General features: G+C 35.8%; 1 protein-coding gene across 1 annotated transcript; it reads right to left on the bottom strand.

Annotated features, from left to right (window-relative positions):
* Positions 1-1,147: 1,147 nt before the first annotated feature.
* On the bottom strand, positions 1,148-12,017 carry slc46a1 (solute carrier family 46 member 1). The gene is given in 6 exon segments (NM_200285.1): positions 1,148-1,588; positions 4,703-4,859; positions 4,936-5,019; positions 7,523-7,983; positions 9,319-9,710; positions 11,633-12,017. Coding segments are annotated over 6 exon segments (1,446 nt in total). The 5' UTR covers positions 11,921-12,017; the 3' UTR covers positions 1,148-1,524.
* Positions 12,018-12,632: the final 615 nt, after the last annotated feature.

Below are 12,632 nucleotides of genomic sequence, written 5' to 3'. Positions count from 1 at the left end.
TTGGATTGACATGAGGGCAAGTAATTTTTCATTTTTTGGACGAATTAACCCTTTAACTGTGTAATTTTCACCAAGCTGTGATGCAAAAACCGGCTTATACTGGTTTCCCAATTAGCTCTAACCGAAACTTAAGCCATTGGTTAAGCTAACATTGCTGTGTCAGGCTGCTTATAACCCTGAAATAAAGGCTGTTTCTCAATTCCAAGAACGCAGAGAACAGACTTGAACAGACTTCTTATGAAGACCTGTCTTGCCAGGTCACCTCAGAAGAATGAACTCGGGAGACTACGAGAACGGAGAACACATCTTGTGAGAAAAGAGATGCTGCGTCCTTATGATTTAAACATTACAGCATTCATACAGCGATTTATTGTTTTTCCCTTTTTAAAAAAATATACTATGCATAAAGCCTTTACAAATATGCATTGCACAATATAAATAAAACAGATTTTAATACGAATTGTAGAAAATAAACACCCTTAATGTGTATATGCCTCTTAAGATTTTCATTGAGATGTTTATATTCACCGTTTCAAACTCCTATGATAAATAAGCTTTATGTCTGAACTTTAATAAAAAACCTTTATGAAATGCTGCGCTTCCCACCTACAGTCACAATGACTTCTGGGACTTCTCAAGCGAGTTCAGTGACAAAGTCTGTATCCATGCGTCCTTGATATTAAGAACACATCGGTGATGTTTCACGCGTCCTCCGTTCTTGTGGTCTTGAGTATTGGAACTGAACTTTGGCAGTTGATTATGATGTTACATAAGGACGCAAGATCTCTGAAGAACGCATATTGAGATACAGCCACTTTTTTCATAGCACAAGTAGCATGTTGGAAAACGTATAGATGTTTTGATGTCGACCATTCCAAGATGGCGAATACTTTAAAGTGTCTGGAGTGGAGTCTAAACAGCAAGTGTGGTTTAAAATCATTAATCTTGGAACTTTCATTGCTGGTATTTAAATCTGGTGAAGTTCACAGTAATGACATTCAATTACAAACGTGATACAAAAAACAGCAATAATGCACCAAACATTAATACATTTGGGCTTAATATAAATTTTTAAAGGTTATTAGAAACAAGTTGCTGATGTTCACCAGTGCTACATAAAAAAAATCTCAAATTCATTGAAAATTACTTCATTGTCACTTAATCCTTCAGGAATCATTTTAATATGCAGATATATTAATAACAGAAATCTTAAAATTGCATAATGCATACAAAGTGTATGCGTCAAGGAAGTGTGGTTTTCAAGCATCAAATTGCTTGTCTCTAACCCATTTATATTCTGTCAATATATTAGAAAAAATCTTTGCTGAAAACAAAAACAAAATTTAAATCTTAAAATATATCTTATTGATCCCAGACTGTAATTAAAAAAAAGTATGCCATGCCCAAGTCATCATGAGTTGTACATGCGTCCCTTTTGTAAACTTCATTGGCAGTCAGATTCAGGATCTACTCCTATAATCATCCTGTATTCTAGGAGTTACTTTGTCCAAGGATAACTCAATGTCAGGATATCCCAAATCCTTCTCTGTTTTCTCTGCTCTCCCTCTTCTCCTGGCAACCCAAGCCCCTGTACACGTCAAAATAAAAATGTAATAATTAATATACAGGCCTCCTGCCATACTAAAAGTCCTTTATTTATTGTTTATTATTTTGTTTATTAATTAATTGTATCATTATTTACAAGGTAAACACAAGATTAACATAATAATGCAGAAAATTTAAATATGGTACATTCAACATCTTCTACATCTAAATTTCAATACTTCTATTCAAATCTTAATCTTTAACATTGTCTTGTTGTTTTGGTTCATCCACAGATTGAACAGCTAAATACAGGGTTAATCCAGAAATCAGAGTGATATTCAATACCTTTTAAAGACCTTTTTTAAGAGTCTTTCCAAACATTTTAAGACCTCATCGCCACTTTAGGATTCATTGGTAACATTTGCAACAATGTAACTTACAGTACATTAACTAAATACTGATTGTAAGAAACTAATCCTAAACTAAAACAGTATAGAGTGTAGTGTAGGAACTATGACATCAACTTGTAGACTAATCGGCTGCTAGCTTAAAACTGGTTCCCTCTATAAAATCCCTCTATAATTTTTCCATAGGCTTTTTGAAGATTGCAAATAATAAGGTCTGTGTTTAAACACAATTCATTACACTTACACGTTTGTCCAACTGGATAATCCTCACACGAAAATACAACTTTTATCACTTTTGAATCTTAAATGCTAACGCAAGAATAAAAAAATCTAACATCAGGCTCTAAACGGATTACAGTGCCTTCGGGGAGCTCACCCGTGACGTCAACAGCACCCTGCTACAGACAACATTTCAAGCCTATTTTTAGAAATATGCAAGTGCAAATATGCCTGCAAGTTTCATCATGGATAGAGAACAACATATATGCTATAAATTGTAGGGAGGAGTGTAAATATTGCAGTTATGACAGGATGAAATATGTTCAGATAAAGAAAAATGACGAAAAATCAATTGATCACGTTAAAATGACAAAAATTTACAAATGAATATATATTTTTTACATATTTATTTACACGTTTGCATTACTGAGAGCATGAAAGAGACATGGAGGCTGCACTGGTAAGGTGTATCCCCATAATATTGCTTAAAGGGCCACGAAACACCAAAACACATTTTTGTGCTACGTGTCCCCCATGTTGCTTAAAACACTAGTAGGGCACATATATTTTACTAAAAAGTGAAAATTGGTAGTTTTTGCGTTATTTCAAGCAAATTCGTACTTCCGGTTTGAAATGAATTTTTGAAGCTGCATTACGGCCATGAGATCTTAGGCGTGTATTCCAGCGTGTAGACTGGATGTCTGTACATGGGAGTACCGTATTACGTCTCTGAGTGCGCTGCATTCATTCATGAGTAAGACAAACCAATCAGCTCTATTGAGTATGCGGTGCAACTTTATTAATATGTATGATAGCTTCCAAGACTGTTTGTACCCGTACAGTGTTCAGACGGCAGGGAGACGCCATGTTGTGTTGCCAAGCGGGAGAACAAGAATTGTTTGGAGATACGGGTTGTCAGTGTTGCATTTTATAATTTGCTGCAGTGAAGGTTTTGTTTTCATTTTCCCTCTATGAGAGCTCAGCTGGACTCACGTGTGGATCAGTGCACGCGACGCGCGACAGAAATACCTGTCTAAGGAACATTTGTTTACCCGAGAGCTTTTCACATGTGGAAATGGTGAAATCCGGATTTGCTGCTCGTCTTCTTTTAATAAAGACGCGGCTCCAGTTGTTGCTGATTGTCCTGTCTCTACAGATTTGGTAAGCGATCAGTGCTCTTTGTTTGTTTATTCAGAGGCAAAGTTAGTTTGTGTCGTCAGCAGTACTCTTTCAGTGTTTAAAGACGAACCTTAGTCAAATGATTTCTAAGTTAGTAAAGTTTACCGTACGTACACTATTATCACTACAATACTATGGACTGAAAAATCTCCTGTAAATGCTGCTCTCCCAGTGTAAACATGTAAGCACCACAGTCAATCTTACTGTCGTGTAAGATTTTTACTGCATTTTGTGACAGGAATAACACACTCGGCTTTCTGATGCTACCTACCAAGTGCATCTAAGTTACAGAGAAATGCAGAGGTTTTTTTTTTCTTTCATTCGCCGTGCGGTGACAAACACTGCATGAAAAATACATGCTTCCAGCAATTCCTTGAATTAAATATATCGTTTGTCACGAGGGGCATAAATGAAATTCCTGAATGAAAGAGCCAAACTGCAGTTAAAGTCCACCATTAATTAATTTGGCAAATAATTTGATTAGTAATGTTTATGTAAACACAGTCACCGTCTTTCTGCCCTGTGTCTGTGTGTTTGTTTTGCCACGTTAGCAAAATTTGCACGTGCCCAAACCGACACTCCTATTTTTATGCAAATTTTTACAGACCTTCCCTTTTCCCCTACTCTGACACTCCTCCCTAAACAGAGCTTGAAACACCCACTTTCCTGACTTTTTTAAAAGTAGAGGTGTAAAAAAAACCCTGCTGAAACAAGGGGGTTTCATGGCCCTTTAAATAACAGACAAATACAAATGCCTAACGCAAGCAGGCTGCGCTCCAGACCAGTTTAGCTCGATGACGTATGTCTCTGACACCGCCTGTAGTCCAATTTAGCAACTTGACAGCAACCGTCTTTTTAAAGAAGCGTAACCGATTTAAAAAATCAAGAGTGAGATGTAACTGATGTGTTTTATGTCATACGATAAAATAGTGAAAATATCTTGAGTTTGTGTCAGCCATGTTGTGTTTAACCAAAATCCCATTCAAAATACCCACTGACTTTGGGATGAGGGAACCAGAACTGCTAAAATGCTAACTTGCTTCTGGGTTTTTGCATACAAATATACATCATGCAGTAGTTCCTTCACTATATTCATATACTGAATAAAAATGCTAGTCCAGAAGGTGGCCTTGGTTACTACAGTAAACAAAGGAACGTGACAGATTCACAGATTAAATTCAGGCAAACTTTAGCATACTGATACAAAAGGTAATACATTGTAAAAAAAAAAAAACCATTTAAGACTTTAATACTTTTTAAGGGCCTTACATTTCTTTAAATTGATTTATCAACTTTTAATACTTTTTAGGACCCTACAGACACCTTGAAATAACAAGTATTGAAGGTCTTACCCAATAATGCCAGCAGGAATGAGAAGGATGGCGGCACCAAAGACAAAAGGAAAGCCCTTCATGAAGTGTAGAGTTGCAGGATAAAGTGCATTAAAGACCCCACTAGATACTAGTGAGCAGAGACCCTCCACACAGGCTACTGAAGCAAATAAAGCACCTGAAAACAAAAAACAAAGATGTTCAAAACACATTCTTCCACTTCATTTATTAGTACTTATGCTGTTCTTGTTCACCTTGTTCTGCAGGGTCCACCAGCTTGGACAGTTTAGACCTCAGGACTGGAGTAGAGGCCATAAAAAGAAAGCAGAGGCCATATCCTGTTGAAAACAGAGAGAGAAGCAGTTTTTTTAGTAAACCCTGCAAGTTCATTTACCATGATGAAGGAAAAGTTTGAGGTTGCATCAGCACTACATTTATTTCTAAATGTTCCCAAAGCATCGTCTTGACCTTTATCCTGTAATGGAGGCCTAATCTAAATGGTAAAACATTAACATCAGGTCTTATAGTCTTCTCTGGTTAAAAAATGAGCAAGATAACTGCTTGGAACTGAATATGCTTACTGCTACTTTTTTTTTTGTTTTCCTGACATTCTCTGACAGGTTTTTAAGCGAGATATTTACCCAACAAAACAACCAGCATAAAATAAAATAAAAATCACAACAAACAAACAACTAAATGACTAAAAAAACAATATAGGTAATAAAATAATATATTTTATGCGAAACACAAACTGTGTCTGTGTATACGTGCCTTTAAGCATATTTTATGAAAAATTCATGTAATGTGTATATACACACATTTGTATATATACATATATAATGCATAAATCCATCCATTTTTTTATAATGATGCATTTATTTAAGCCTTCAAAATGTTGATATCAATAACTAAAAAAAAAACCCTAGATTTTCATTTTGCAATTATTTTTATTTTAAATATTTTTTCAAATTAAATGTCCTTAAAATAAATGAGTAAAATAAAATAATAAAAAGTAGTATATAAAAAAATGAATAATATTACAAAACCATTCTTGAAAACCAAATCAGTATTAAAGACTGATTTCTGAAGGATCTTGTGAAAGACCAGAGCAGTGGTTTCCAAAGTAGGGGGCAGTGAGGGTCCCTTGGTGATTTCTAAAAGTCAAATAAATGTTAATAAACTATTAGAATTACTATATTTTATCCATAACCCACAGAAGACAAACATAGTAGTTAATAGATACATAAAAAACAACAACATGCCAATGAGAAGCAATCAGCCTTTCAATTATTATTATTTTCATAGAATTGGTGTGTTTATGTTAGATTAACTACACAGCAATAGTGTCAGATGCAGCAGATTGATTTTATAGCACCAGATTAAACTTTGACAACTTTATGGAAATCAAATACATTAAAAATAAATACAGGTCACAACTGAACATTTAGGATGATCCCTGAGTGGCGGTCTCCAAAATTAAACCATGCCCACCAGTCTCTTTAGGTGAGGTTAATATTAAATTAAACAATAAAAATTATATGATTGTTAGACTGTTGTGCTTTTTTGTATTGTCAATATGATCGTCTTTATATAGGCCTATTGTGTGTGCAACATTTGCATATTTATAACCACCTCCAAGAAATGCTGGGGTCGTGAATCACTGGCATTGTTATTTTGGGGGTCGCAGGCTGAAAAGTTTGGGAACCCCTGGACTAGAGTACCTAAATACTGAAAATAAAGCAGCCATCGCAAGAATTTAAATGCATTTAGAAATGCAGAATGTTGTAGTTATAATAATACTACAGACTATTGGAATTGTCAGTGTACTTTAAATCAAAAACTGAAGTCCTTGTTAACCTTGTTAAGATAAGGATAATGGATTTTGTTAAAAGAAAAATCGATTGAAACACTTTAGTTTAAGGGTGCTTTCACACCTACACTTTTGTTTCGGAACGTATCTCGTTTGCCCAGTTAGCGCGGTTCGATTGGCATATGTGAACAGGGCAATCGCGCTCTGTTCCGCGCCAAAGTAATCGCTCCGAGATCGCTTGAATGAGGTGGTCTCGGCTCGATTGAAACGAACCCTGGAGCGGTTCGATTGCAGTGAGAAAGCGATCCGATCCGAGCGCGGTTATATCACAGTGTTTTATGGATATGTAATAGGCTTACGGCTATATGAAGAGAGAATTATGAGTAGGGCGGGAAGTTTCGCGAGTCTCTGGATGCCCGCAAACGAGTGATGATCTCCCGGTAATCTCGCGTCTCTCTCCCAGTCCTCAAATAGGCATCGTCGCGCACCCTTCTCACCCCTCCCCACCACATCTCTCCTCAGACACGTCATGCGCGCGCACCCTGTCAATCACCACCAAACCACCACCTCTCCTGACAGCTGAGCGGGACGCTGCAAAATAAACCCTGACACTCTGACCAATTTAAGGAGAGTTTACTCGCACATGACTTGTTTTAGCTCTTTTGGTCCGATTTTAAACTTTGCAGTGTGAAAGCGAACCGCTCCAAGAGCAAAGAGCAACAATGTAACAATTTTAATCTCTGTTTCGGAACAACTGAATCGATTCATAGGTGTGAAAGCACCCTAAGCAACAATTCACACCATTTACTAAAGACCTATTACCTGCTTATTATTAAGATATTAACTGTTTATTAGCACTTATAAAGGATGATCTTATTTTACATTCCCAACCCTGACCAATACCTAAATCCAACTACTAACTATTATTGGTGTGATGGTTGACTATGATGGCTAATGGTTTGTTAAAAGTGTGAATTGTACATTAAAATAAAGTGTGCCTGAAAAATCTTTCATCAGCAGTCTATAAATACCTGTAAACATCAGCGCTGTAGTGTCAGCCACCGAAATCACAACCAAGCCCACCATATTAGAGGTAAGGCCCACCAAAGCCACCCAAGAATCCTCCAAACAGCACTGCATGGCCCTCAGTCCTGTCAAGCTGGTCAGGTAAGCCAGATGTTTGGCTGCAGAGCCATAGCCGATCAGCTCCGGGCCCCAGCAGAGCGGCGCGCTCAGCTCATAGAGCACATACAGATCACTGCAGCCCAAATGGACAGTCACCACCAAGAAGAAGCAGAAGATGTACAGCCACAGCTTAGACCTTCGTCCAGGCGGCGCATCAGAAGAATAGAGGCGACAGACGGCCTGGTGGTGTCTGGTGGAGAAGAGCCTGGCTTGAGGGTCAGGGGTGACCGTTTCAGGCACAAACAGGTAGGCGTAGAGGGCCGCTGTGAGATTTGTGGCCAGGACTAACCAGAAGGGGTTGATATACCTGCAGGAACATAATAGCCATTTGTTTTGCATTATAAAAACAGATCTGTTTTACCTTAAAATAATGTCTCTGAAATTATATCAGTGGTGGATTTTTTTAGATAGATTAATTTGTATTTATTAATGAATTATTAGTATATTATTAGTTTATTTATAAGAATAATTCATTTATTATATTTTTAGAACCTCACCCCCACCACCCCTCTTTGGAGGGAAAATTATTATTATTATTATTTTTTATTATGTTTGCATATTGTCCATATATGAATTTACACATATTCATACAGTAAAAGGGAGAGCGAACACAGAACAACAAATCGACAGACCATGGGACTAGGGGTCTCATTTCTTAATGCATTTATACACACTATATGTCACTTAAACAAAAGCTGTGATCTATAAAAATTGACGAGAGAATGTGCACAGTAAAATCTAAGTAAACATATTTAACTTAAATATTGACTTAATTGAACCACTTTAAATGATCATATGACACATAATCATTAACAATTTAATTGAAATTTATTCTATCGTTATGTTCACTTATAGGAAGGTTTCTATGCAAGGTTTTATAAATGTGACCCCTTATCACTAGAACAAAACCAAGTGACAGTAAGACGCAAAACAAGACAAGTGGAAAGATCCAATAACTGATTGCAGTTGGAAAAGCGGATGTTGGTCAGATGTACTGTGCTGGCATATGTGTACTGTGTGTAATGTGTGTGTGAGTGGTATTATGTTAAAGATCTCGTGAAGTGCTTTAAAATGGGTATTTTTTTAATTTGATGTTTGACGTAATCTCAACTGAAACTTAAGGAAAGGGTGGGGCATACAGTAGCTCCTCCCCTTTAAAAAAAAGCCAATAGCGTTTCGTTTTTATCACAGTTCTGCCAGTGCAAGTGATTGATAGAATGCGTCTTGAAGGGGGCGGGACATGTCAGATACTAGAGAGCATTTGATTGGTTGAGATTTGATGAGAAACTGAGGTATGAGGTGAGGTGAAAAAATGTTGGTTTAATTTAGACGGAAGTGATAAACTGCAAGCTTTGCTTATATCAGTTTTAAATTTTCTAAATGTGAATTTTGTTAAGTTTTTGCCCACTAAATTATTTATATCCTCAAAACTAACAGACTGAAAATAGCACCTCAATTTATTTTATTTTAATTTCACAAGACCTTTAATTATAAGCCAATTTTAAAAGTGAAAGTGAAACAGCAAGTAGAAAATTTAATGGCAGAAGATGGGGGAGTTAAAGATGACATGGCGAAGGGTGCAATCCAGCTATGTTTTGGTTGAGTTTAGAAAGATTCCAATTTAGAAGAAAAAATGAAATACCCTTGGGCCCGTCTCCACTGTCCTCCAATGATGCTTGCAAACATGCCAGCCAATCCCAGGCAAGCCTCTAGTATGGCCACACGAAAAGTGCGAGAGCCCCTTTCACTCGTGTCAGCCACATATGCAAAGCAACCAGCCAATATAGCATTGAAGTCCCCTGAGAGGCCACTGCAGATCCTCCCAATGAGGAACCAGAACACGGGCAGCTTCAGGTACATTACTGTCAGATACACAGCTGCCTGAACGGCCAGGCCAAGAGAAGGAATGATCAGAACCAGACGCCGGCCCGCACGGTCACTCCATGAGCCCAGCAGGATCACCATAAACAGTCCAACTAGAAAGCCGCCTAAATTGATGTACAGGCTCCAGTGTGCAGTCAGAGTCTCCACTTCCTTGAAAATAAAATAAAACCGTAAGAATTGCACCAAATGACACAGAAGGATGTCAACAGATGCTTTATTGAGTTTTGACAGAGAAGTGGTAACTGTTTATATTACTTGTGGCAACTTACAGAATTTTGAGTTTATAGCCATTTCAGCTTCTTTGGCTATGTCATGGCAAAAAAACTGATCAAGTTTATCAGATTTTAAATACCACTTTTCTATAGTAAAACATAAAAAAAAAAAACATACATATTAACAATAGTATTGGTAATATATAAGATAAAAACTTAAAACTGTTTTTTTTTTAAGTTAAAATTGTAAAATTGTAGAGGCATTCACATTTTAAAATTATTCATTTAAAGTCTGTCCAGATAAAAATTGTTGTCTGATAACATTAAAAATAGGGCATTCCACAAAAATATGCTTAACAGTTTGGTTTCTTTTGCAATATTGACTTTTTGGTGGTTCTTCTCCTTTAAGTAAATATTCAATCGTGTCTTAAGGTAAAAAATAAATTAGATTTTCTTCCTATTTCTGGCTAGATTTAAAAAAATTTCACAAAGGTTTACAAAACTGGTAAGAGGAACAATTTGTATCAGCTTGACTTCACTGGTTACATAGTTTGTTTGTTTTTATTTCACACACACAAAAAATGACTTTTTGTCTCATTGACTCAAGTGTCATTTGTTTAGACATTGTCCTTGTCTGATCACACACTGATTGGGGTACACTTATGATATTTTCTCACTGAATTAACTAAAAAACAACAACAATAAGATAAAGTTTCATTCGCTAAGGAGCCAAAAGATCACTGGTTTAGTTTTTTGTGTGTGTTATTTGACTCACTCAAAAAATGTAATCATTTTTTCAGGAATCAAAGTACTGGTTAGCGTGCTTTATTGCCAGTTATTTGATATATATATAAAAAAAACAGTTCATAAGTCATTGGCTTGCCTGGGAATCAAACTAAAGTATGTGCTTTACTGTATATTTGATTCACACACAAAAAAAGAACCAATTCATGACAATCCTTCAATTGGGAATCAAACAAAATGGATCAGAAGTGTCATTCATTCAGCAATCAAACTAAATGGATTATATGCAAGTGCCATTTTTTTGGGAATCAAAGTACAGGTGAAGGCGAGCTGTATAGGTTTTTGATTCACTAAAACAAGATAAATAAACTCATTCATCTTGGAACTCAAAGGTAATTCACAAAACTGAAAATTCTGCTATCATTTGCTCACCCTCAACCAAACCTTGATGAAATTCTATATTATGTTGAACATATATATGTTTAAGCAAGATGGAAATCTGAAAACATTGACTTCCATTGTATTTGTTTTTCTTACTATGCAAGTCAATGTTTACTAGTTTCCAGTTCGCTTAAAAGTGACCTCTTTTGTGTTCAACAGAATAATTAAGGTAAAGTTAATTTTGTTTCCACATTCATTCATTTTTTTACAGTAGGACACTGTCCCTGTATTGTTTACCATGCTACTTTGAATATTTGGTCTGAAATCACATGTAAGTGATTTCAAAACAACATTTGCACCGTTACACTGACAGTGAATAATGTTGTACTTTGATAGTTATTGGCCGCTAATATAATTTGCATATTTAGATTTTGCAAATAATCACTTTACTGAAATTATATTATTATGGAGAAAGTCAGAATTTGCATATATAAAACCAACCAATAACCCCAATTAACAGAATAAAGAAAATCATAAAGGTTGAAACCTATCGAGGGCGAATATATATATATATATATATATATATATATATATATATATATATATATATATATATATATATATATATATATAGTGAGAAAATGCTGAATGTGAACTACTATCCCTTTAAGATTTTTTTTGTAAAAAAGCTATTTTTACAGCTCTCCTAGAGTGAAACAGTAGTTTTATTGTTACCGTCTGCAGAGGGTCGTGGACTGTAGAAGCATTGCACCCCCCTGTCTTTGTTCCGTTATAACCCACATCTTCACTGAGGCGATCCCACAGGTACTGCGTGCACAGAGGAGCCTGCAGAACGATGGAGAAGGTGGACAGAAACATCACGGGCTCCACGGTCACAGACAACGGGCACGAGCACGGCGGAGGAGCTTTGTTTTCTGTCACCCTAAAACAACAACACACGGTCCTGGAGTCAACCGACTCAGAGTCCTCCGCGAGAATAGCGCTGGTGTCTGAATCCTCCATGATTTAAAGCTATCAGAGTCTCAGTACTTAAATTACACACGCGACAAAACTGCCCGACAAAAGAGTGCAAACATAACTTAATCTGAACCAAAAGTATACGCAAACGGCAGACAGAACGTGACTTACGGAAGCCGTCGAGTCTTCAAGCGGTTTTCTGTGCTGCTGGCGCCTCCTTTAGAAACAAATGAAACTGACATGACAGTAGAGGTAAAATTGAATGGACCAAAATCACTTTTATACATGTTTAAAACATGTATAAAACATATTATATTATATTATATTATATTATATTATATTATATTATATTATATTATATTATATTATATTATATTATATTATATTATATAGACCAAAATCACTTATATGCTTATCATGTCATGTCATGTCATGTCATGTTATGTTATGCTATGTTATGCTATGTTTTGTTATGTTTCATTTCATTATTTATTCACTCATTAATTTAATTAATTTAGTTTCTTATTTCTCAGGGGCTCCCTATAGTGGAATGAACCACCAACTACTCTGTACCAAAACTATGTTTTACACAGTGGATGCTCTTCCAGCCACAACCCACTACTGGAAAATAAATAATATTATTATATTATATTATATTATATTATATTATATTATATTATATTATATTATATTATATATTATATTATATTATATTATATTATATTATATTATATTATATTATACTATACTGTATTGT

Source organism: Danio rerio, chromosome 15, assembly GCF_049306965.1.
Source record: "Danio rerio strain Tuebingen ecotype United States chromosome 15, GRCz12tu, whole genome shotgun sequence".
NCBI classification, from domain to species: Eukaryota; Metazoa; Chordata; class Actinopteri; order Cypriniformes; family Danionidae; genus Danio; species Danio rerio.
The sequence above is the reverse complement of the archived record's forward strand: the minus strand, read 5'-3'. Positions and strand labels throughout refer to the sequence as shown.